Source organism: Dipodomys spectabilis, unplaced genomic scaffold (assembly GCF_019054845.1).
Source record: "Dipodomys spectabilis isolate Male_0828 unplaced genomic scaffold, ASM1905484v1 ptg000009l, whole genome shotgun sequence".
Classification (NCBI taxonomy): Eukaryota; Metazoa; Chordata; class Mammalia; order Rodentia; family Heteromyidae; genus Dipodomys; species Dipodomys spectabilis.
The window spans coordinates 23,659,126-23,686,313 of record NW_024870686.1 but is presented as its reverse complement, the minus strand read 5'-3'; the positions used below and the strand labels follow the sequence as shown (position 1 = coordinate 23,686,313).

The following is a 27,188-nucleotide window of genomic DNA, read 5'->3' as shown; positions in this document are numbered from 1 at the left end:
AATAATACTAAATTATTCTGCTGAGTGGGTCTGCTTCCACACACAGCAACTCCAACCAGTTGAGAGTGTGGGGCAAAGTTCAGCAATAAATCTAGACTATAACCACTCCCTGGGTGCCTTCCAGGTCTCAATTTATAAAGTATGTTTGCTCAAGAGCAGTTTATTAAATCCCCAGGGATGGTAGATCACACAGAGTGTGTCTACTCAGTGATCTCAAAGTACTATCTAAAGTACTATCTGTTGGTTCCTTTGCTGTTGTTTTGGTTAAGAAAAATGTGAAAGTTAATTAAGTGCCTCAGTGTTAGTCAGCAAGAAGTTATGATGGCTCCTCAGGGTACACAGGTGTGTGAGGTAAAGGGAATAAATATGTGGCCAGCTGTTCTTGTTTGTAGGTTGTAAAAGCCAGGCTCTGATTTCCTCATTCCTTAAGTGTAAGATACAAAGGCTGTGGTTGTGTTATGGCGTCCACATAATGCAGGAAATACAATGTGACCCTTAATAGCGATAAGCTAGTTGACAAAGACATTGTTCATAAATGTTCTCAAAGACCAAATTTGAATGAATGTTTCCTACCTATGCTTCGGTGAACTCAAGCTAGTTCAAGCTGAGGTAAAGTAAATCTAATACTGTTTTGTTCATTAGCAAATAGAAAACTACACTACATTTTTTTTCCTTAAAGGTAGAATTTTAATGTAGCCCAAATTGAAAAAAAAGAGCCTGAATTGTGTGTGTGTGTGTGTGTGTGTGTGTGAATGTGTGTGTGTGCGTGCATGTGTGTGTGCGTGTGTGTGTGTGTGTGTGTGTGTGTGTGTGTGTGTGTGTGTGAATGTATGTATGCCAGTTCTGGGGCTTGAACTTGGGCCTAAGAGCTGTCCCTGAGCTTTTGTGTTCAAGGCTACCACTCTACCACTTGAACTATAAGTCTACTTCGGGCCTTTTGGGAGTTAACTGGAGATAACAGTCTCAGACTTTCTTGGGCAGGCTTCCCAATTGCAGTCTTCAGACCTCAGCCTTCGGATTAGCTAGGATTACAGGTCACCATCCATAGCCAGGTTTTTGAGATAAGATTTCACTATGTAATATAAACTGGCCTCAAACTTATGATTCTCCTGTCTAGCCTCCCCAGTAACATCATAAGCTAGCACATCCAACATAGCTTTTTTGTGTTTTGAAGTGGTTCTGTGTTTTACAAATCCTCTTGTAGTAAGCTAATGACATTTTCAGTGCTCCTGGAAAAATCACTCTCCTTGTATAGTTTTCACATTCAAATATTAAAGCCAAGGCTACTTATATCAACATCTGTCATTTAGAAACCAAGTTTTCTTTTTCCTTTTTATAGCTTTATGGAGGTATAATTGATGGATATTGTAGAGCTTATGGTTTATAATTTGATAAGTTTTGACTTGTATATACAAAGGAGACCTTGACCAAGATCATGATAAGAAACTTATCAGTCACCCTAATGCTTTTCTTGTGCCTCTTGGTTGGAATTCCATCTTTTTAACTCCTCCCTCATCAGGCAACCACAGTATAAAATTCCACAACTCTATACTGTTTTCTGTTTCTTTATTCATCAAAACTATTTTGAAACTCACACATGTTCAGAATATATTAATAGTTACATCTTCTTCCTCCTTTCCTCCTCCTCCTCCTCTTCCTCCTCCCCATCCTCCTCCTCCCCCTTCTTATCTTTGTCCTCTTTCTCTTTTCTTTGTGTTTGCCTTCTTTGTCTTCTCCTCTTCCTCCTTCTCTTCCTCCTCCCTTCCTTTCTTCTATTTTCCTTTCCTCATCTATCTACTCCTCTTCCTCCTCCTCTTCCTTCTTGCTAAAGAATACTCCCAGAATCTCTCATTTTGCCTTGAGTACCTGATAAGGAGCTTTGGGATATTGTTTTTTTCTGTCCCATCACAGTTTTATTTCATATATATATATATATATATATATATATATATATATGATAGATCACAGTCTAGGGGAGACTCAACTGATAAAGAACTTGCCTGGTATGCACTTGTGCTGTGTTCAATTCCAAGTCTTCCAAACAAAACAAAACAAAATGACAATGTATGTATGATAATTCAAAAGCTGATTATTATTATTGTTGTTGTTAATTATTTTATTCCAGAAATGTTAGTGTTGTGTAGAACAATGTATAAATAAAAGTCTTTTAACTGGAATAAATGTAACCAATAAGTAATCTATCATCTTAAGAAAATGTCATTGGTTGTCTCTGATCATTGAAGAATGTCCTTTTGCCAAAAAAAAATCACAGGCTGGGAGGAAATACGTGTAAAGTACATAACTAATGAAGTCCTATTATCCAAAATGTATAAAACCCTTAAAGTTCAGCAGGAAGGAAATGAACAATCCTACAGAAGATAGGCAAAAGTCACTTCACTGAAGAAAATGCGACAGAGATGCCAAATAAGTACAACCACTGTATATTATTTAGGAACTACAAATAAAAGAATGATGAGATTCACTGTATCTGTATACATACAAATTAGAATGGCCAAACTTCAGATCATGACAACCCTAGATGCTGTTAAAGAATAAGAGGAATACTCATTCATTGCTGCTAGGAACGTAAAATGTATGACACTACAGAGGACAGTCTAGCTCCAAATATATTCTTAGATAATGATTCAATAATTGTGCTCTGGGGCATGGTACCACCCATCCAAAAGAAACCACCACCACCAACATCTCAGACTACTGAACTCTACAGAAAACCTGTACCCAGATGTTTACAGCAGCTTTACTTATAATTAACCAGGCTTAAAGGCAAACAAGTTGCCTTTCAGTAGGAAAATGGATGAAAAAATTATGCTATATTCGGAGAATATTATCCAGGAGTTAAAAAAAAAATGAGCTATCAAACTACGAAAAGACATGGAGGAATTTTAAGTGCATATTAATAAGTATAAGTGGGCTACATACTACATGAGTGACATTGTGGAAGAGAAAAAGCTATTTAGGTAGAAGTAAGACCTATGGCTGCTAGGGGTTGGGTTTAGGGAGAGAGAAATACACAAGGAATCAAAGGCAATGAAATGAGTCTTGATAATGCTATCTTAAAGTGGTGCCAGCATGCAATAAACACAGTTATTTGGTAGATTTTTTTTTTATTATAGGTCATTACATTATTTGTCCAGGCCCCTAGAATGTTCATCACTAATAGTAAACTCCTCATGTGAAGTACTGAAGTTAGGTGGCAATGATATGTTAATTGTATGTCCATCTGTCTGACAACAGTGCCACAGCAGTGGGAGTTGAAAGTTGGGGAAGACCACTCACGGGTGGGAATGGGAATATGGAAATGTATGGGAAATTGCTATACATTTCTCGTTTGTGATAAGCCTAAAATCTATAAAACAAAGTCTATGAAAACCAATATCCTTTTAAGCAATTTTATTTAGAGAGGAATTGTGCATAGTGCCTGGACTTTGGGTGTTTGATTGACTGAGCTCAGATCCTAAACTCTGCACTATGAGCCAAGATACCTTCAGAGTGATCATGGGTGTGGTCAGCAGTGTTTTCTTTGAAGCAGAGTATCTAGTAGCTGCTGAGTGTCTTGTAGGACTTAACGTATGTAAACATACTTAATATCAAGCTGGTGTCTGGCTACTCGGGAGGCTGAGATCTGAGGATCGCAGTTTGAAGCCCGCACTGGGAAGCAAAGTTTGTGATACTCTTATCTCCAATTATCCACTAAAAAAGCCAGAAGTGGAACTATAGCTCAAAGCGTAGAGTGCCATCCTTGAACAAAAATGTCAAGGATAGCACCCAGGCCCTGAGTTCAAGGCTTAGGAGTGTGTGTGTGTGTGTGTGTGTGTGCATGCTTACTTCACCCCTTTAAAGTGGTGCAAACACATAATAAACACTGTCATTTGGTATTACTTTCATACCTAATATACATTATTCAATTTCCCTTGAGGTGAAGCCTCCCAAATGATCATTTTATTGACTTACTTTTTATTGACTTACCATCTTACTATTCATCTCTACTTCTGCTATTTTTAAAAATAAAAATGTATTTTGTACACTGGAATGTCTCAAATCTGGCATGGTGTCCTTTCTGGGCCTGGTACTTAGCAATCAGTGGACTGTTGATAATCCTAATTCCAATTTAAAGAAGTAGATTTATGTGTAACATCTATTTTTTTTTTAGTTACTTTTAAGTGGGATGGAGACCATAGTACTATTTTAAGTAAATTCAAGTGGAATGTATAAAACAATGCACCAGATCTCTGGTGCAGGGAGAAGGATTACTTTCCATCTCTTAGGGAATTTTGTCAACATAAGGACTATCATAGGACACAGTTGCTCACAAATGATTCTCATATAGAAGGAAATTATTTTGTTGTTATTACATGAGAAGGTTTAAGAACAATAATAGCAACAAATCAAAGTGCTTTGACCATACAAGATTACACTCAAAAGAAATGCTGGTGACTCTAAACATTAACACAGTGATACGGAAGGAGGCAGTTTTAGGAGAGGATCACAAGGGCTCAATAGCTGTGTGCATAGATCAGATAAAATGGTGTTTATTATGATGAACTCCAAGAAATGTGTTTTTATCATATTGTTCGTGGTTCTTTCTCTCCCTTTGGTTTCTTCCTTTTTGTCCCTGTTTTTGATCTGTATACTCATTGTCCTGTATATAAGTTTATCTAATTTGGGGAAGGGAAGGGGAAGCACTGAAAAAGTGGGGCAAAAAGTGAACAAATTCAGTAGGATACTTACTAGAAACTATGTCAGAAATGAACTATAAAACTTGTTGGGGGTCAGGAGGGGAAAAACGAGAAAATGAGGGAGAAGATTACACTGTTCAAAAGGAATGTACGTATTAGCTGACTTTTGTAACTGTAAACCCTCTGCATATTACCTTAACTCTCCCTCTTTCTCTCTCTCTATGTATATATATATATATATATATATATATATATTTAATAAGACTGGTATAGAGCCACAGCCACGCAATCGGTTAGCGCATGGTACTTATAAGAAATGCTGGTATATTTAATATTGTGAGAAATCTTTTATTTGTGCTTAAATTGGACCTTTTACATTAACAATTTTAGAACAATATTTTCAGTAATTATTATAGGCTCATTATTGTGCAAGCTTACTTGTAAGAATTAAAATATCTCTTTCAAAATAACTGAAGTCTACTAGTAACAGGTTAATGTTTATTATAACTATAAATTTAGAGAAATTTAATCAACAGAGGGGGAATTTTTACCCACATAAAATATTAAGGTAATTCAAGGTAATAATAACAATAAATAACCCCTGATTGAGGAGATGATTTATATAATAAAGTATGCACATATAAAACACTGAAATAACTAAAAATTACTTTTGTACTTCTTGTAGAACAAATGAGAAAGACATTTAGAAAAATAATTGTAACGTTCCATTTCTACATCGATTTTTTTACTTAATCTTTCTTCCCATATTGTAAATGCTAATCTTAACATCTGCAATTTATGAGAGTTAAAATAATCGAAAGCCGCAATTTCCTTAAGACGAAGTAATTCCAGAGAATTTGTAAACATATTTCTTCTAAATGAGTAGAAGCCATCTAAAGTGGACTGGAAATAGAAATGACAAAAAGAAGTCAACTTAAGGAAAGAAGCCAAAAATTCAGGATGGAAGAAAGACAGCCCCTTCAACAAATGGTGCTGGCAGAATTGGCTATGTATATGCAGAAAACTAAAGCTGGATCCTTATATATCATCCTGCACCAGAATCAATGCCAAATGGATCAAAGATCTCAATGTAAGTCCAGATACCATGAAAATATTACAGGAGGGAATAGAGGAAACACTAGGGCTCCTAGTCATGGGTCGAAACTTCCTTAGTAAAGATTCAGAATCACAACAAATCAAAGAAAGACTAGATAAACTGAAGAGTTTCTGCATGGGAAAGGATATAGGTAGCAATAAATAGAATAATATAGATAATAGAATAATAAATAGAAAGCTACAGAATGGGAAATTTTTCCTGTCTATGCATCAGACAAGGGCCTCATATCTAAAATATACTTTGAGCTCAAAAAATCAACTCCTCCAAAACACTAATCCTCAAAGAAATAATAACCCAAGCAAGAAAGGTGATAAAAATTTAAGGAGAGACTTCTGAGAAGAAGAAGTAAGAAAGGCCAATACATAAAAAAATGTTCAATGTCTCTGATCATAAAAATGCAAATCAACGGGCTGAGAAGGTGGCTCAGTGGTAGAGCGCTTGCCTTGCATGCATGAGGCCCTGGGTTCGATTCCTCAGCACCACATAAGCAAAAAGAAAAAAGCCGGAAGTGGCGCTGTGGCTCAAGTGGTAGAGCGCTAGCTCTGAGCTGAAGAGCAGAGGGACAGCACCCAGGCCCAGAGTACAGGCCCCATGACCGGACCCAAAAAAAATGCAAATCAATATAATAATATTAAGGGGCTGGGAATGTGGCTTAGTGGTAGAGCACTTGCCTACCACACGTGAAGCCCTGGTTTCAATTCCTCAGTACTACATAAATAGAAAAAGCTGGAAGAGGGTCTGTGGCTCAAGAGGTAGAGTGCTAACCTTGAGCAAAAAGAAGCTCAGGGACAGTGCCCAGGCCTTAAGTTCAAGGCCCAGGACTGGCAAAAGAAATAAAATTGAGATTCTACCTCACCCCAGTTGGAATGGTTATTATCAAGAAATCTAACAATAACAGATACTGGTGGAGATGTGGCCAAAAGGGACTACTACATTGTTGGTGGGAATGTAATCTGGAAAGCAGTATAGAGGTTTCCTATAACCTAAAACACAGAAGTTTCCTATGACCCAGCAATTCCACTCCTGGGTATTTATCCGACTGATCACAAACAAGGCCACACTAAAGCTACCAGCACGACCATGTTCATTGCAACATTGTTTACCATAGCCAAGATATAGAATCAACCCAGATGCCCCTCAGTGGACAAATGGATCAGGAAAATGTGGTATATATCCACAATGGAATTCTATGCCTCCATCAGAAAGAATCACATTGTCCCATTTGTAAGGAAATAGAAAGGCTTGGAAAAATTATATTAAGCTAAATAAGCCAGAGCCAAAGAAACATAGGGTGCATGTTTCCCCTCATTCGTAGTAATTAGAATGTTCTTATAAATCTACAAGTAAACATAATGGATTGTAAAAGACAAAAAAAAATACTTGGACATGGTAAATTGAACAGGGCTCTAAACATTCACCCAGTAAGACCAAAGGAGGATATTTTTAGAAAAGGATTACAAAGGCTCAATAGCTATGTGCATAGGACCATATAAAATGATGTTTATTGAAATGAACTCTGAGACATGGAAGCAGAGTTGTTTTGTTATTTTACTTGTGTGTGTGTGTGTGTGTGTGTGTGTGTGTGTGTGTGTGTGCTTCTTTTTCCCCTTTGTCATTGTTTTTGACTTCTGTACTTTGGGGAGTATGAGGGCAGTACAGAAAGGTGAACTAGTATAGCAGTGATACTCACTAGGCATCATGTTGGAAATGAACTATACAATTTGTGAGAGAGGAGGATAGGGAGGGGAAAAAATGGGGAAAAAAACGAAGGAATAGATGACACTGTTCAAAAAGAAATGTGCTGATGAATTACCTGACTTATTTAACTAACTTTAACTTATTTAACCCCTCTGTTCATCACGTTTACAATAAATATTTAAAAAAAAGAAAACCAATCGTCCATCTCAGGGTGTGAATTCTGAGAGTCAGCAGCTGTGCTACAAAGCAAGAAACTATGTTTTCACCTTTTTGTTATGACCAAAGGAGAATGGGCTCATCCACCTGCCTTTCTCACTTACCACTTCTCTAATATGAGGATAGAGAGAGAACTAGTGGGAATCAATTTATCTAAGTTCCTGAATTGAAGCACCATATGCACTTCCTCGTGTAATTTTCCACATAACAGAACAAGTTACGTGATTTTTTTTTCCTTTTCTGTCCTGAGCACGAAGCCCAGGGCTTCCAGGCAGAACTTGATTGCAGAGCTAGCTACACCCCTAGCCCTCTGATCTTGTTCCTTCCCTTGATGTTAATGTTTGCCATAAAGTTATATTTTAAAATGTGACATGACAATAAAAAGTGACCTAAGCTTTCATAATACTTCCAGAAAGATAAATCCAATAGTACTTTGCTGTGATTAATTCACAGAAAGTTTCTCCTACTAGCCTACTCAAATCCTCTTTGCTAAGTCAGGCACAAGTGGCTCAGTAATCCTAGCTACTCAGTTCAAAGCCAGCCCGGGCAGGAATGTTTGTGAGACTCTTATCTCCTATTAGTCACCAGAAAACTGGAAGTGGTGCTGTGGCTCAAGTGGTAGAGCACTAGCCTTGAGCTCAAGAGCTCAGGGACAGCACCCAGGCCCAGAGGTCAAGCTCCAGACTGACCAAAAAAAAAAAATCCTCTTTTCTAAAAGTTCAGAGGAGACTCAGATGAGTCTAGTCATTCAAGATTACTATGACCCAGATATCTGAGTTACAGGGATTACAATTTCAGGACCTAGTACAGAGTCCCACTGAATCAGAACATGTATCTGACCAAGTCCCTAGGGAATGTTTCTGAACATTAACATTGGATGATCTCTGTTCTACTAGAGTATTCATTTCCTGAGGCTCTCTTTCTCATTTTATTATTATTATTATTAATTTTATTTTTTGTAGAATGAATAAGAAAGTCTTTTAGAAAAAAATGTTTTTGATCATGGGGCTTGAACTTTGGGCCTGGGCACTATCCCTGAGCTCTTCAGCTCAAGGCAAATGCTCTGCCACTTGAGCCACAGCACCACATTTGGATTTTTGGTAGTTAATTGGAGATAAGAGTGCTGGCTTTGAACTGTGATCTTCAGATCTCAGCCCCTTGAGTAGCTATGATTACAGGCATGAACCACCAGTGCCCAGCAGAAAAATAATGTTAAAAGTTCTATTTCTACTTTAATTCTTTTATACAAGAAGTATAACACCCCCTATATAATTTATCCACAACTCCAAAGAGTCACTAATAAATATTGGACTTGACTGCTTTACACTATGTATGTCCTTAAAGACTTTAGTAGAAGAGGCATAAAAGGACATGGTCTCCACAAATGGCCTGGGGAACTGTAGTTTAGCTGAAAGGAAGTATGGCTCACAAACTCATGACCCTTAGCATGTGAGCAATTACAATCCAGGATCAGCACCCATCATATGACATCTGCTAAAATACAGAAAAATAAAGCTCCTTTGATTACCAGTGCCTCTTCTCATCATGCTTGTCAATTTATGTGGCACATTTGAGATTATTTTTATAAATATAAATTGGACATGGTTGTGACACCTCTGTTGTAATGGCTTATAAACACTAAATGTGGAATGGCTCAGCCAGTAGTTGACTTCAATGCCTGAAAATTTACAGTTATAGCTTAGAGTTAGGGCCCTTCCTTATATTAAGAACAGGTATAGAGACTTATCTTTGGCCTAGAAACAAAGGAAGATGATCAGAGTTTTCTCTTACCTGAAATGTTTTGCTTCTTGAGACATAACAGTTCAACTACTGTTCTTGGAGCAGAAGTCTCATAGTTTCTTTTAGTAGTTAAATAATCAATGTGAGAATAAGATTGAATGTAATGTTTACAAACAAAAACCAAAACAGCAGAGTTTTTTGGGTCAACAATGATAAAGAACCACTTCTGAAGCTGCACATTTGCTCCATTTTACTCCTTTGTTGGCAAACTCATTACTTGCATTTGGAACTCTATTTGTGTCAGTGTCTATTTCTCAGTAACCTCTCTGTTCAAACCAGTGTGTCAGCTGAAAGTTTCACTATGATAATGAAGACTTCCACAGAATCAATTTAAGAGATCACCAGAACTATCCTGTTTAAACTGAAGCTTTCCCAGAGCCACCGCTTTCCTAGACTTAACAGAAAATGTTTGCAAGAAAGGAAGTTTTGGAAAATGCACAGAAAAACAGCATTAGCCATTTTACTTTGATAACTCTGGTGAGGTATTTTGGTATTCTGACTTCTACCTCTGTGCTCCACCCTGAAAACATCACATTGTTGATAGTATTTCTGACCAAATAGTGGAGATTAAGGGGTCCCCTCCTATACCTTCTATTATTATACAACTTTTATTATTCAAATTAATCTCATGATGGGAAAAGAATAGAAATTCTTGAGTAATGGACAATTCTTGAGTAATGGAGATATTTTTCAAGCTTTTGTGAGATGGAACAGCAACTGGCCAGAATGAATAAAGATGCCAGATGTGGAGGTCTGCATCATGAAGGGAGAATGCCAGGAGAAAGCTGGAGGAAGTTACAGATGAAGCAGAATGTGCAAAGACACACATTTCTAATGGGGTGCTAGGGTAAAAGTCTGAGGGAAAAATACTTTGGAATGCTACCATAGTTACTGAGTTCTAACAGTGGCAGGACAGAAAATCAGAACAGTTTTCTCACTGAGTTTATAATGACTCCATTTTTTTTTCAAGGTTTTAGCAAAGATTTATTTTAGTAAAACAAGACAAAGTGGGGACAAATGAGAAAGGTAGAAGCATCTCTTGTTTTAGATGAAAGACCTTGCTCATGTAACTGTAACCCCTCTGTACAGTATTTTTACAATAAAAAACATCTAAAAAAGGAACTTGGGAGAAACCAATATACTAATTCGCTGTTTTATCTGTATGAATGCAAAAGACTAATAATTATTTACCTCAATATTTAGAATAAATTTAGTTTCACCATTTTGCCTCTAGAATTTAAGTCTCCAGGAACCTAAAATCTGGCTCTGTCTAGAGTACATAGCTCTTTTAGTAATACTCAGGCTTTTACCATTTATGCATTGTTAGAATTGAAATGATACAGTTCATAAGCAGATGTCATATTAGGAAAATTAACCAGATTATCCTGAACAAATCACAGAATTAGGGTGGTTAATAGCATTAGGGATGTCATTTTAACTTTAAGTGAACCAGAGAAAATCAGATGCTAATCTATATTTCAGAATGTCAAAAGAAGATTCATAAATCTCTACAGGTAGCAGCTTTCTAGTGGTTTAGAGATCATCTGTCAATGATTTCTAGATAAGTAAGAAAATTGGCAAGAATCAACAATAGATTCAGATTTAGAGCTCAAAGTATTATGTCTGGCTACCCAAGTGCTGTGGGTGAAGTTGAAGAATAGAGCTTCACTTTAGTTCTTTATATTTTGTTAAAAGTGCTTTCATTTTGCATTATTGCTTAAAAGGGTTAAAATTATCTTTTAAAACCAGTAACTCTGGGAATATAAATATATACTTAAAATAGCATGTAAATAACATATATATCTAGTAAATGTAATATATAATACATAATAATATACAATGTTATATAAAATAGATATTATATTTTATATATAATATATTAAATAGTATATAAATATATTGGTATATATTTTTAAAATATAAATATTGAAAATAGTACCACTGTCAGATAAGCTAAAAAGATGTAGGTAGGATAGTAAAGTAGAAATAGTTCAAAAGCCGGGTGCTGGTGGCTCACACCTGTAATCCTAGCTACTCAGGAGGCTGCAATCTGAGGATCCACAGTTCAAAGGCAGCCTGGGCAGGAAAGTCCATGAAACTCTTATCTCCAATAAATGACCAGAAAACTGGAAGTGGCGCTGTAGCTCAAGTGGTAGAGCACTAGCCTTGAGCTGAAGAGCTGAGGGACAGTGCTCAGGCCCAGAATTCACGACCAACCAAAAAAAAAGTTCAAATTTTTGATGATTCTAGTTTTGGAATAGAAAATTCCATAGAACTGTAACAAAAAAGAATCAGAGTTTTGATATCAAACCTGAGTGAGGGTCCATACCTTAAAGACAGACATCTTGTGGTCCAAATAAATGGCATGAACATAGCACTGTTAATATGATAGTTGCCCTTACCTGCCAGGGAGGACATATTGATAATGACGCCACCTTGACCTCCATGCTGCTTACTCATATAATCCAGACCAAGGTAGGTTCCACCAATAACAGAAACCTAATCCAGACATTAAAATGAAAAAATAGCAGGAGAGCCATTAGTATTTTTATCATACATTCATGTGATAAAATTTATTGTTGCTATTTCATATGTCTGGAGAGAGTTCTGCAAATATTATTGATGAAAAGTCTTGTAAGTTTTTAACACAAAGCTAGTCATTAAATTCCTGCAGCCCCTTTTATACTTGCCTCACAGTTATTAAGTTTTGAATTAACTTTTATGTTTTTCCTAGTTTTAGGTGCTGAATTCAGGATCTTGCACTCGCAGCTTGCTTACTGATGAGGTTCTGACACTTGAACCATGCTTCCAGTCTGATATTTTGCTACTTTATGGGAGATGAAGTTTCACAGACATTTCAGCCTAGGCTGGTATTGATCAGCAATTCTTCCCATGACAGTTTGAGCCACAACACCTGTACTTGACTTTTAAAAAACAATAACAACAAATCCTACATCTAATTTCCAATGGTCAAAGAATAAAGAGGTTATTTCATTACTGACAAAAATAAAAAAATGATATTAAGTGAAGTAAGCCAGGCCCAAAGAAACATAGGTCCCATATTTTCCCTTATTTGCCATAACTAGTGTATGTCTGAGACAAGCAGAAAAGGTCAGATAAGTTGATGTTAGGTGAAATGAACCCCGAGATAAGGATTCAAATGTTTTTTTTCTTTTTTTGGGGGATTGTTTCTAACATATTTACAAGATGATTTCTTTGTTGCTTTGTATGTACCTTCCCCATGGTATAATCCCTGCTTTCATTGTATTTGATGTTGGTATAATTTGTGGAGAGGAAGGGAAAAAACAAGTCGTTTAAATAGGGATACAGGTGGACCCATTGCAACAATGAGATGTACAAGATGTTATGTTGAAAAAGGAACTTTATAACTTTGGCGGGGGCGGGGGGGGGGGGGGGAGGAAGGGGGTTGGTGAGGGGGAGGATGGGAAGGGATGGGAAGGGGAAACGAGGAGGCAACAATGCTTGATAAGAAATGTTCTCATTATCTTGCCCATGTAATTGTAACCCCTCTGTACGGTATTTTCACAATAAAAAATTAAAAAAGAATTTTAAAAAAATCAAATGAGCACACTTATTTAATAACTTTGGTTATGAAGAGACAATTATTATATGTCATACTGAAATAATTTATTTGTATTGGAAATTTTAATTGCTTCCATTAATTATAGCAGTCTTTACCTTAAAACCACTCTCCTGGGCTGGGAAGGTGGCTTGTCTTGCATGCATGAGGCCCTGTGTTTGATTCCTCAGCACCACATATACAGAAAAAGCCAGAAGTAGCACTGTGGCTCAAGTGGTCAAATGCTAGCCTTGAGCTGAAGAGTGAGGGACGGTGCCCAGGTTCAGGCCCCATGACCGACAAAACAACAAAAACAAACAAAAAACCCCACTCTCCTAAGTCCATATTGAAAATAATGGTCAAGTAGTAAAAATAAGTGGATATGGTAAATCTGTTGTTCATATTTCTCATCAGGAGGAATAATGTCTTCCTATGAAACACACACACACACACACACACACTTTTTCACTGCTGACACTTTCAACCTCTTATTCTTCCATCTCTCCTATCTTATTTCTCTCTATTTTGCTGCTCCTCTCAGTGTATTTATCGCTCCTCTATCATAGTGCAATAAAAATGTTTGGAATCTCAATCATGTAACTTTGTTTTTCAGGTCTTCACATTTTCTCCAATCCAGTTCTCAAAAAATATTAAGTGGCACACTTTTTTTTTTCTGAAACCCCCTTTTATCTTTTATTTTTTGTGCTAATATTTTCCATTTTTTTGTTTCAGTGCTAAAATTATTGTCTTCTCCCTCGTTAGAATTACCTATATTTATAAACCTTTTCTACTGTAGCTCAACTGGATCTTCAGATATAATAGACTAGTAAGGGCAGCAAGTAGTTACCAATTTAATTTTTTTTTTTTTTTTGGGTCCAGTCGTGGGGCCTAAACCCTGGGCCTGGGCGCTGTCCCTCAGTTCTTTTAGCTCAAGGCTAGCGATCTACCACTTGAGCCACAGCGCCACTTCTGGCTTTTTTCTTTTTGCTTATGTGGTGCTGAGGAATTGAATCCAGGGCCTCAGGCATGCAAGGCAAGCGCTTTAACACTGAACCACATTCCCAGCCCACCAATTTAATTTTTAATCAGCTTCCTTGGGAGTCAACAAGAGGAACACATTTATGAGCATCATTTCTATCCATTTCCTCAACTTCTTATTAGAGTAGGCAGAAGAATATGCTTCACACAAAAATAAAAATGAGAATATGAGGGCTAGGATGTAGCTCTCTGGAAAGGCACTTGCCTAACAAGTACAATGTCCTGGGTTCAAGCACAAGTACCAAACAAACAAACAAACAAAAAACATGAAAAAGCAAAAGACAAAAAGCCCTGAGTTGAAGCCCCAGAACCAGCACTAAAAAACAAAACCACCACCACAACAATGAGAACATGTAGGTGTTCATACTGAAATGGTAATGTAATTTACTGAACACATGAACATTATGCTTTATCATTTACATACAATTATGGTCTATTTCACAGTCCTTAAAGGTAGTGCATTTATCTTCCCTCTTTTACAAGTTGGTAACTTAGAGATCAGAGAAACCATGGTAGATTTAGGATTGAACTTTAGTTCTGACCCCAACACATACTATTTCTAGATTAAATCATTCACCAAGGAATTTAACACCCATTAGCTGTATCTTGATTAGATTATAATTCCCCCTTGAATGAGTATAAATTATTTAGGCCAATTATTAGCTCAAAAAGTTAAAAGTAGAGGAAGTACATTCCAGAACTCTCTTACCAATACTCAGTGTAAAAATCTACCTCTGCTTCAATAGTTTTGCTCAGCCTCATTCTTCCTTGAACATTCCTTGTAAACTCTGAGCAGCTATAAATAAAACTGCTGTTACTGGCCTCAGACAAAGGAGGAAGCATAGAACAGTGAAACAAAGGCTGGGAGAGATTTTCGTGTATTTCTTGCATGGGAAGAGTGAAGAATGAGGAAGGGGTAACTTGATGAAAGTGGAAGGACAGAAGATACTGATCTATTAGGAAATTCCCTAAACACAGAAATAAATACTAGGATGCAAACTATCACACAATGGCAGTTCATCTTGTTAATATTAATTGAATCTCTACTCTGTAAAGACATGAACTAATAGTTTCATGTCTTAAAAGAGGTTATAATTTTGTAGCATAAATTACAAAAGTGTGAAATAATTCCAATAAATTGGTACACTATTAGAATGGAAGAAAGCAGCTGCAGCAGAAGTCTCTCTCTCTCTCTCTCTCTGGTTTATGAAAGAAAAGAGTAATGGTAGAGTTAATGCTTAGCATATGAAAGACCTTTATTTCAATCCCCAACACCAAAAGAAGAAAAAAAAGGAAAAGGGGAGATGGAAAGAGTTTATATATATATATATATATATATATATATATATTGAACTAGAGAACTATACATAGAGAACTATATGTATAGTTATATATATATGTATATATGTACATATATACATATAACTATATATATACACACACACACACATATATATATATAACTATATATATAGTTCTCTAGTTCAGTAGTTATCTCTGACAATGTGGAAAAACATGTAAAAAGATAAACATGGAACTGCATAAGACCAAGGAAGCAAACTGTATCCCAAGTAGAGTTGGTAAACAAAGTTTATACAAGCCACACACAAATATTTGCATTAGACTAACAGAGCTAATCACCTTGGAAAAATAAGGATTGCTCGGCCTTTAATTTGCAATGGATGTAGATAGGAGAATGAACACATATTTAACATGTATCTGACTAGCAAAGGTTATAGTGTTCTTTCTCTATAAATTTAAACTATCTGAAGTTAATCTAAGAAGTGGCTTATGACAGAAGGTCCCAAGAAAAATTAGTTGAATGAAAAGAGGTTACCATAAAATTTTGTCTTCTAGAATTTTTTTGTTTATAAATAATGTAGGTTCTTTCCAGCTTGCAGTGTGTTTGTCTATGCAAATGTGCTGTATTATCTGAATGAAGAGAAATCATTCAAATTTCTTACCTTTGTGGGTCATTGTAGGTTTTATATTTCTCAATAGTAACACTAGGTACAGGTGATTTCTCAGAGAAAAAATAGTAGGTGTCCACTAAAAATGGAACTTTTATATCTTAGTGACACTTAACTATAACAGTATTTGTTGGAACTTCTGATATTTCAATATCAGTAGTTACAAAATAGGAAGGCAGCTTCTCGGTGGTTTGTGCTTTCTCATGACATTGTTTGATTTTGGAAAGTGGCATATGTTTATGAAAACATATTCTTTGTAGTTATTTTAGTTTCCAACTGCTTACTCAAAATTTTTATTTTGTCTACTAACAAAGAATGCAAAGAAGTATGATTTTTAATAAGTCAGAGATAACCACTAAATAAAAAGTAAAGCATGGTTTTCTTACCAATAGAAAAAATTGAAAATGTCCAGTGAATTTATTAAAGGGAAGGAAAAATAATAAAAACAAACCAGTAAACATTAGAATATAAAATAGAAAAGTAAAAATAAACACGAATGGTTTAAATTCACAAATATATAAGCACAGATGAAAAAAACAGAACTCGGGGGCTGGAAAGGGTCTTGCAAGGCCCTGGGTTCGATTTCTCGGTACCACATAAGCAGAAAAAAGCTGGAAGTGGCGCTGTGGCTCAAGTGGTAGAGCGCTAGCCTTGCGCTGAAGAGCTGAGGGACAGCACCCAGGCCCAGAGTTCAGGACTCATGACTGACCAAAAAAAAAAAGAAAAAAGAAAAGAAAAAACTAGAAATCACAATACAACATCCAAAAGAGAGTCAACAAAAGATTACTCATGCTTACAAAATAAGGGAATAAACAGGTAAATGTAAATAAAAAGGTATTAAAAGGAATAAGATGTATAAAAAAGGAATAAAAAGTTACATGTGAAGGAAGAAAAAATTGTGGGGTACTAATATCTGGAAATACAGGATGCATCAAAAATATTACAGGCAACAGATAAGCAGGGTATATCTGATGAAAATAAATTAAATATCAGTAGATTCACAGCAATTTAAGCTTTGAATATTATGAATGTGTAATGGAGAGCCCAAACCAACTAAACTACTGAGAGAATAGAAAAACTGACATTTGTCATTTACATATGAAAAACTTTGTTCAGAAACTGACCAATTAAGGAGATCAAAGCAAAGGTATAATTGACCTTTGAAACAAATAGGAACATTATGTATTTATAAACTAATATGGATAAGCGAAGACACAAATATGAAATTAGGTATTAACTTAGTAAGTCAATGGTGTATTAAATATTAATATGCCATAGTAAAGCAAAATTAATCCAAGACATATAAATATTTGTAATAACTTTTCCATTTATTTTACTATATTACTTATCTAAAGTAGAAGAAAAGCAGAGATGTGACTCAATTCAGGAAATGTGTGTGTGCTTAATATTTTCAATTAGAATCCCAGAAGAATTTTGAGGCAAATTTGACAAGCAGGTTTAAAAGTTATTTTTAAAGATAATGAATCATGAACATTGGAGGCACATATTTAAAACAAATTCAAGGAAGGTGTTTGTATTCTAAACTTATACCTTTTCTTGATTACAGTAATTTAGGAATCCATCAGTTTTGGGGAGACTTTTGTACCTTAATTTAAGGAAAACTTATCTATTCTGTTTTGTGAGGTATTATAATTCTTATTACCTCCAGGAAATTACTACAGTTGAGCAATTACTCACTGGAATTTCAATTTTGGCCAAACATCTTGACTAAGCACTGTCTTCAAGATATTATATTGGTTACTGGGAAAGGAACAAAAGCATAGTAGCCAGTTTTTATTTTTAAGGAATTTAATATCCTAGAAGTTTTTCTGGAAGTGGGAAGTCATTCTATTTACACTTGCATATAAATAAATAGTGGCCATATTTGAATTTACACTTGCCTGTTTTTCAATTCTGGCAAGAGTTTGCTGAGAAAGCCTTGTGTCACCTGTGGGAGGTTTTCCTGACATTTGTTTTAGCTAAGATTTATCTTTTTTATTCTTTATTTGTAAAAGTGGCAAAAAGTTGTGGCCTTATCAAACCCCAACAGTTTATGATGCAAATGTTCATAGAAGGAAATAGTCAACAAACTTGTGCCAAAATGTGTGAAAATTTTATTACTTAATCTTATCTTCTTTGCCATTTAGTTCACAGATAAATGATCATCAAACCTTGTTGGAATCTCACACACACACACACACACACACACACACACACAAGCTTTTTGATAAAATCTACAAAGCTTGACTACCTTAGCTTTGTTTTCTGCTGTTTGTCTTGCATTATATTAAGATTACACACCTGTAATTCCAGATACTTGAAAGGCAGAGGTAGAAGGATTAGGGTTCATGGCCAGCCTGTGCAAATAGGGACTCTATCTGCAAATTGATCTAAAAGCAAAAGAACTGGATGCATGGCTCAAGTGGTAGAACACTTGTCTTAGCATGAGGTCCTGAGTTCAAACTCCAGTTTGAACACACACACACACACACACACACACACACACACACACACACACACACACATTATTTTCTAAATAAATAATTTAATTCAAGGTTTCTTCAAAGGGTCAAACAGTGTAGTAAATATTTCACCCATAGTATTCACCTGTGCCATTATAGCATAAAAGCGGCCATTGATAACGAATAACCAAACTAAATACCTGTGGCATTCTACAACATGCAGAAACTAAATTTCATATTTAGGCATTTCATATTATTTTTAACTACTTAAAATGCAAGTCATATTTTGTTTATAAGTTATACAAAAACAAGTAGTAGGACATTTGGGCTGTCAAGAGTATGCCAACTCCAGAGTGTTAGATAGCACATTACTAAATAATGTTAGGCAATAAACATACCCAAGATAGCTTACCAAATTAATTTGCAGAGTTTTCTCCCAGTTTTTCTCATTATTCACTCCAGCATTATTGACCAAAATGTCCAATCTTCCAAAGTGGTCTACCACTTTTCTAAAAGTTTCTGATAAAAAAAAAAACACATAATAAGGATGCTTTTAGTTTATATATATACACTGAATGAATTCAAACTCTGTGTCATGAAATGAAGTTTTATTTTCCTGCCTAGTAAAAACTATACTCATCTGGTGTGTGAGTTAATTCCTTACTTCTCAACATGTGGTTTGTGGACCAGTATCATGAGTCAGCAGTAATTGAGCTTTGTTAAAACTGTAGAATGTTGACAGGCATCGGTGACTTATGCTAGCTACTCAGGAGGCTGAGATCTGAGGATCATGGTTTGAAATCAGCCTGGCAGGAAGGTCTGTGAGAATCTTATCTCCAACTAACCAACAAAAAGTTGAAAGTAGAGCTAAAGCTCTCCAGTGTTAGAAAGCTAGCCTTGAACACAAAAGCTCAGGGACAGTGCCCAGACCTTGAGTTTAAGCCCCAGAACGGACACAAAAAGCAAATCAACAGCAGCGACAACAAAGAATTTTGTAGGTAACACATAATTATTAAATTAGAATATTGCTTAACATATCTCTAGATTATTCTTATGTATGTTAATGTCCAATAATCAATCATTCATTGGAGTGAATCTTAGAAAACTGAGTATCCTAAATTGAGGTCTTGAAGGTCAAACTGAGCATCTATCATCTCTCTGTACCTGAGAAATTATTGGAGCTCTAAGACATGGAGTATGACAGACATCTTTTTTTTAGTAAACCATAACATTTTACAAAGTGTTATATAAATAAATGTAAGTTTTTTCTACTTTATTTGGTCATAATAGAGTAGATGCATAATTTGGTCATAATTTAGGTGTTTTGGTGTCCTAGTAAAAGCCTAATTTTATACAGTTGATTTTATTAGAATAATCAAACTTTTGTGGTTACTATTGCACTTTCTAATTGTATTACTAGTTTACATTATTAGTTTGTATAAACTTATCTTCATTCAGGGAAATGTGAGTGTAGAATCTAAGACCTGAAGGTCATTCACTAAATTGTCCAAACACATATCCAGTTCTTGCTAACCCTTTTCAGCCAGTTCATGCTCAGCTTTTGGACCTTAGTATTGAGAAACTCAATGTCTTTCAAAGAAGCTTTTTCAATCCTTCTGGTGATTGACGATGTTTCTGTGGGTCCTTTGCCTTTCATTGTGATTCTCTTGCTACAGACTATTGATAAAAAATGTGATTATTTCCCCATAAGATAAAAAGGTATTCTTAGATCTCTAGGCTAACATATATGCTCCTTAAAAACAAAAGATCAGTATAAAGCTTATTTTGACTGAAACATACTCATAGAACTATTAACAGCCACAAACGTAGTTGGGAAGGTCTGGATTAATCAGTACCCAAGAGGACAAATCACCATGCACATACATGGTCAAAGATGTGTTGTACCCCTCACAGTGATTCTCCTTGCATGGAAATTAATAATAACAAGGAAAAACAGTTCACTTATTTTTCATGGAATTTTAAAACTGTTTCTTTAGATCTCAAATTAGTTCCAGAAAAGGTATTCTGGAGAATACAAATTTTTATTTTATTCCCTCCCCCCGCCCGCTTTTATCCCAGAAACTGTCCCTAATTTGTAGAAAACAAGGTTCATAAATATGCATGTGCAATTTTTTTAAATGTCCTTTTCTCATTCTCACCTCCACTGCTTTCTTTATACTCTTTTTAGTGGCAAACATAATTTTGTTTCTGACATGAATGGGGTGAAGTGACTTATAATTTAGTGCTTGCTAATATATCTATGCTATGGCCCTTTTTATAGTTTACCTAAAACTCTCTGTGCTGTAGTCTGTTAATTTGTAGAGTAACTTAGATTTAGGCTATTTCCCTGGAATTTTCCAGCTGTGTATCTTTTTTTTTTTATTTGAATTTGATGAAGTTAAACAGTTTTGAAAGGGTAGGCAATATTAAATCCTAAAAGTAAAAGAATCAATGCTATGCCTTTGTTTCCTCCACATTGATTTATCCTTATGGAATACTTTAGCTAGAGCCAAGGTACTGATTTGAAATACTGGGAGGACAATAATTTTGAAATCTTATAAGCTGAGATAGAAATGACATTCAGATTATCTATATTGTTTCCTTTCTAACCAGAATGGATGATGGGATTTGACATGACTCTATATCATTGAACCACAATATCATGTGCCATCAACAAAATTATCCTCTAGCAAAATATGTTCTAACACTGTGTCTACAAATATGTTCTACTCATGCCTGCTTTTCTTTATTATAGAGCTTGGTAAGCAGTTTTAGATTTTAATTTCATAATTTCCTTTCAATTGATCTCCTTGAACTTTAGGCATCTGCTATCATAACAATTCATTTTCACCTCTTCAGAATATCTGACAAATTTAAGAAACTCACACTTCATTGTGCTTTCCACAGGGAACACTGGGCTGAATGCCATGGACATTTTCTGACTTCTGGATTTAACATGTACCTAGCTACTTATTCAGTCCTTTTGAATGAAACTTTGTGACATACACATATCCTGTATTTTTCTGCTAGAAAAGTAACACTTTTAGGTAACTTATTGGGGCTGTATTTACCACCAGTGAGTTTATTGTGTATGCTACTATTGTCTATGATGCTTCACAAATGGACTGGCCTATTTTAAGAGAGTGTAGAGAAACAGGAAGGCTGGTGGAAACTTTTCTTCTCCAATTCTAACCCTGAACAGTTACTATTTTTTTTTCAAGTACTATTTCCAGGGGGTAGAAAGCCAGCAAGAACATCTGTTTACTTGAGTGCTAGAATGCACACACACACACACACACACACACACACACACACACACACACAGCCTCATTACAATGTCACTGGATTCTCTTCCTGTTTTCTGAGGGTTGTTTGCTATGGTGCCCGTAGCCTGTGATAACTTCTAAGGGCCGTGTGCAGCTTCTATCATTTAATAACCACTGTAGCCGCACTATCTTTGAATATACAAAGGCTTTATGATTACGCTGTGTGCTGGCCAATGACTAAACTAAAAGCGATCTTCCAGCCGTCTGGTCCTTTCCTAAGCTGCTAAGTGGCTTTGGGGTTGCGGGTAGGAAAGCTCTTGGCGCTGGCTGGCCCTGGGAGGTGAGCTGCGGGGCGGGCGGGCGGGCGGGCGGCGCTGGCTGGCTGGGTCTGGGCCTCGCTAACTCGCTTATCCCCGGCTGCCGTCAGGTTGTTGCACGTCCAGGGCGTGCTCCAAGGGGATGGATGGCTCCGCGGGTCTGCTCTTACCTCTCAGCTGTTCCTGGTCAGCCACATCGCACTGGATGAACAGCGTCTTCTGCGGTTCGAACTGCTCGTCCAGGGCGGCCTTGCACTTGACACCTGCCTCTAGGTTCCAGTCCACCAGCGCCACCTGAACACAAGGGGCGAGGCGCCGCGGCGGTGTGAGCGGCGCCGGGACCTGAACTCCGCGCGCGCGCGCGCACACACACACACGCGCGCGCACACACGCGTGCACACACACGCACACACAAGCGCGCACACACACGTCAAGGAACAGCACACTCCTCTCCTAGACTCCCGCAGACTTGCAATGAGGCAATTAAAGTCCAGCTTTTCCGGCTGCTCAGCAGCAGAGTTTGGAAGGGACCAGCGGGTGTGGGGGGGGGTTGAACCCCCGAGGAGTGCACCCCCATTCCTCCCCCCCACCCCACCGCTCGGGACCCCTCTAAGAACCCGGGCGGGTGTCTGGGAGGTGGGGGGAGGGAGGAGGTGGCAGAGAACTTACCTTGGCCCCCTTGAACAGCAGCGCCTCTGCAAAGGCTCTGCCGATGCCCTGAGCCGCGCCGGTCACCAGCGCCACTTTGCCGTTCACATGCATGGTGGGGCGAGGCTGGGGCGCGCGCTGGGCGAGGAGGGCCGGCCGGCTGTGCGTCTCTGCGCCCGCCCGCACGGCCGGCTGCAGCTTTTATGGCCCCCTTGGGCGGGCGGGCGGGCGGGCGGGCGCGGCAGGCGGGCGGGCGGGCGCAGCCCGGGCCGCCGCCGCCGCTCTAATCCTTGCCAGTGGGCGGGGATGAAGCTGTCACACTAGCGCTGGGGAGCCCGTGACTGAGTGTGAGTGAGTGTGAGTGTGTGTGTGTCACCTGCCCCCGGGAGGACCGCGGGCTGCGCGATCTTTGACCTCTCTGAGCTTTTTTCTTTTCGGATGCACAGCCACAGGACCACGTCCGGATCCCTGGCTGCACATCTGGCCGTCCGACCTTCCATGGGGGGGGGGGGCGGGGGAGAGGGACCCAGAGAAGTTCTTTCTAGAACAGACTTTTCTTTCAGCACTGGAAAAGGTCAGCCCGATCGGCAGAGCGGAGGCCTTGACAAGGGCAAGCCAAAAGCACACACAGCAAAACCTGTGGTCTCACTGACGTTTCTGTGTCTTGGCTGGTCCCTGAGGGAGCTCAGACAGGGCAGAGGCAACAAGGTCATTTACTACTACTGCTGCAACGACAACAACTACTGCTGCTGCTGCTGCTGCTGCTCCTCCTCCTACTGCATTTTAGCTATTGGCGAGGAGAGGTGACATTTGTTCTGACCCTAATGGTTAGAATCCTATTGTACTTGGGACGTCTGTGAATTTGTTGACCCCCGTGTTTTGGATCTATGTCAGTTGCGTGTCACCTTGAGTGTGTAAGATGCTTAAAGACTCATTGCTGTAATGGAATGCTCCCTGAATCACCTGGCTTTTCAAGGCTCAGAATTAAATTAGGGGGGTCACAGGATCCTTTCCTTTCTGGAATTGGAGCCCTAGCCATGTGCCAGGAACATTCAAACCTGGGCTAGTTTGCTAGTTTGCAAAGTCTCTCTCTCTCTCTCTCTCTGTTCTCTCTTTCTTAGGGGCAGGCTTCAATTTACTTCTATCATCTTAATTCATTGGCATTTATTTTCACAAACAAAGAAATCTAAGCTCTTGGGAAAAGAGGGGGGATGGGCAAAGACAGATTGACAAAGACAGAATGAATTGTTTGTGGTTTTCTTTGCCTGCTGGTAGAAGGTGACTGGTCTGGCTGGAGGACGCGTTCTGGAGAGTGTGTGTAAAATCTATGTTGTTGGGAAGTCATTGAGGCCAAGGTCTTTCAAAACAGATTTGAAAATTGGTCTTGAAAAAGATGTAGAGAAAAGGAAGGCATTTATTTCAATCATGAGAAAGGAAACTATAATCTCGTGAGTGAAAGAATCGTATTACAGGGAACAGAAAAGAGACTTAGCATCATCGATGGAATCCATAGAGCCCAAGAAAGAAAAAAAAAGGGGGGCCTGTTCCTCTATTAGGAAAGGACTGGAGAAAAGGCAGCAAGGGAATGTTCAGAATCCCATCCACCACGTTGGGAGTGTACAATTCCTGTAGTGTTGATGGGAAGAAATAGGTTTCAGAAAGAAGTGGTAGAGGACTTTGCTGAGCACAGGGGAAAAGGTGAGTAGAGCATTTTTGAATCTGGTCCGGTTAGGAGGAAGGTAGATATTGTTACAGAATCAAGACCACCAGTGGCACATGGAAAATAAAGGACTGGATACTAATGGGAAAAAAAAATCAGAAGCCCACCTAAGTTCTCCTTAAGAAAGAATGGGGGTAGTGGTTTACTTGAAAAAAACAAAGAGTCAGGGAAAATGAGAAATGAAAGAACAGAAAGTACTTTGGGGGCCCACGAGTGAAAAGTATTCCAACAAAAAGTTTGGATTTTGTTACTTTATGCCTCACTTATATGATGTCAGACGAGTGTCTTTAACTTTTGGTGCTGTCGATTCATTATTAATAAGCTAACACTTAGGAAATGCATATAGAAGCAGAGTCCTAATATACTAGATATTAGTCCTTATGAGTTGCATCTGAATTATTAAAAAAAAAATCAGTCACATGAAGCAGAGAATAATGTGAAGAATCATTCTTTGAATAGATAGCAAAGGCACTGACCTGGGCATTAGGATCTCAATATCATTTCGTCTCCATTTCCACACTGCAGCAGCAGTTGGCCTCCTGAATTATTTCTTTGCTGCTGCTATTTCTTCTATTTAGCTCCTACATTCAAATTGAATCAAGTACTAAAATGTACTCTGAGGCTGTTTATACATCCTTAGGATTAAAGTCCTTAAAAATCTCTAGACTGCAGGGTATTGCTCCATCTCTTCCTGATTCTGTACACTCTATTTTCCTCCTACCCCTCTTGATTGATAGGCTTAGCAGCCTTGGCCATGAATGCATCCCCTTGTCACCTGAGAATTCTCCTCCTCCAGATTTCTTCTGTTTTCCCACTCCGTTTTCCAATCCCTCTCCTGAAAATCAAAATCACACTATTGCCCTTTGCCTAATCTCTGGGTACCATTCTAGAGGGCTGGTTTTTTAGTTTTTTTGTTTTGTTTTGTTTCCTCTCTGGCTGTCTTCCAGAATCCAGACCAGATGGATGTGAGTGCTCTCTACAGGCCAAATGAATAAAGAACAGTACAGACAAATATGAGATAGGTTAAGAAAAAAACTGGAAATTTTACCTAGATGACAAATCCATATATTGTGGTTACTGAATTTTTACATCATTTTCTTTAATAAATTAATTTTACTAACTTTAAATGGTTGTACAGAAGAGTTTCAATTCAACAGGGCAAAATTTGTCTATTTGTTATCTTTGAGTAGTTGTGTAAAAACATTTCAATTCAATGTGCCAATTTATGAGTACGGGTTATGAGACCGGTTACAGTTACATAAGTATGGCAATGAGTACACTCCTTTTTCAACAGTGTTACCCACTCCATCATTTTCCCTTGCTTTCCCTCACCCCAGCTCCCCTCCCCCCCCACTGGTAAAATGAGCATTACTGTTGCATTGGTTCACTCTTTGTTCCACCATTTCTGCGACTTCCCCTTCCCCAACCAGATAAACTTACATACAAGACAAAGGATTCCAAAATAAAAAACAGTGGCCATAGAGAATAAAGCAGAACAAAAAATGAAAGAGAAAAGAAATAATTGCAAACAATACACACACACACACACACACACACACGAAACCTCCTGTTTCCATGCTTTGGAGTTCATTTCAATTAGCATTATTTTGTATGGTCTATGTACACAGCTATTGAGCTATTGTGATCCTCTGCTAGGACTCTCCTAGGCATATACTAATTATTGCAAATGAGGAAAACCATGGGTCTCATATCTAAAATATACTTAGAGCTCAAAAAATTAACCCACTCTTCCAAAACAAATCCTCAAAGAAACAACCACAACATTAATATGTGGCCTTAAAGACTTAAAGAGAGACTTCTCTGAGGAGGAATAAGAATGGCCAATAGAGGGGCTGGGAAGATGGCTCAGTGGTAGAGTGCTTGCCTTGCAATTCATGAGGCCCTGGGTTCGATTCCCCAGCACCACATAAGCAAAAAGAAAAAAAAAACCAGAAGTGGCGCTGTGGCTCAAGTGGTAGAGCGCTAGTCTTGAGCTGAAGAGCTGAGGGACAGCGCCCAGGCCCAGAGTTCAGGCCCCACGACCGGACCCCCCAAAAAAAAATGGCCAATAGACACTTGATGTTCAACATTCTCGGCCATAAAAGAAATGCAAATCAAAACTACATTGAGATTCCACCTCACCCAAGTTAGAATGGTCATTATCAAGAAAACAAGTGATAACAGAGGCTGAAGAGGAAATACTACTACCAGTTGGTAGGAATGTAAACTTGTTTAACTACTCTGGAAAGCAGTATGGAGGTTCCTCAAAAGACTACACATAGACCTTCCCTAAGATCCAGCAATTCCACCTCTGGCCATTTACCCAAATGACCACAAACAAGGCCACATTAAAGCTACAGCACAGCCATGTTTATTGAAGCATTATTTATCATAGCTAAGCTACGGAATCAACCCAAATGCCCCTCACTAGAAGAATGGATCAAGAAAATGTGTTATATATACACAATGGCTTTCTATGTTTCCATCAGAAGGAATGACATTGCCCCATTCATAAGGAAATGCAAAGACTTGGACAGAATCATATTAAGTGAAGTAAGTTAGACCCCAAGAAACCTAGGCTCCATGGTTTCCCTCATTTGTCATAATGAGTACAATGTGTCACCTATTCCATCATTCCCCCCATCTCTCCCAACCCCAC

The 27,188-nt window shown here is 37.9% G+C and overlaps 1 protein-coding gene across 1 annotated transcript in view; it reads right to left on the bottom strand.

Moving 5' to 3' along the window:
* The window catches only part of Hpgd (15-hydroxyprostaglandin dehydrogenase), a 28,776-nt gene extending 5,767 nt beyond the window's left edge, over positions 1-23,009 (bottom strand). The window contains exons 1-4 of the mRNA XM_042701979.1: positions 22,831-23,009; positions 22,332-22,455; positions 18,991-19,097; positions 11,931-12,027 (exon numbers count right to left, since the gene is read on the bottom strand). Coding sequence (XP_042557913.1) covers positions 11,931-12,027; positions 18,991-19,097; positions 22,332-22,455; positions 22,831-22,923 — 421 coding nt within the window. The 5' untranslated portion in view covers positions 22,924-23,009. The remainder of the gene's footprint in view (positions 1-11,930; positions 12,028-18,990; positions 19,098-22,331; positions 22,456-22,830) is intronic.
* Between the last annotated feature and the right edge of the window lie 4,179 nt (positions 23,010-27,188).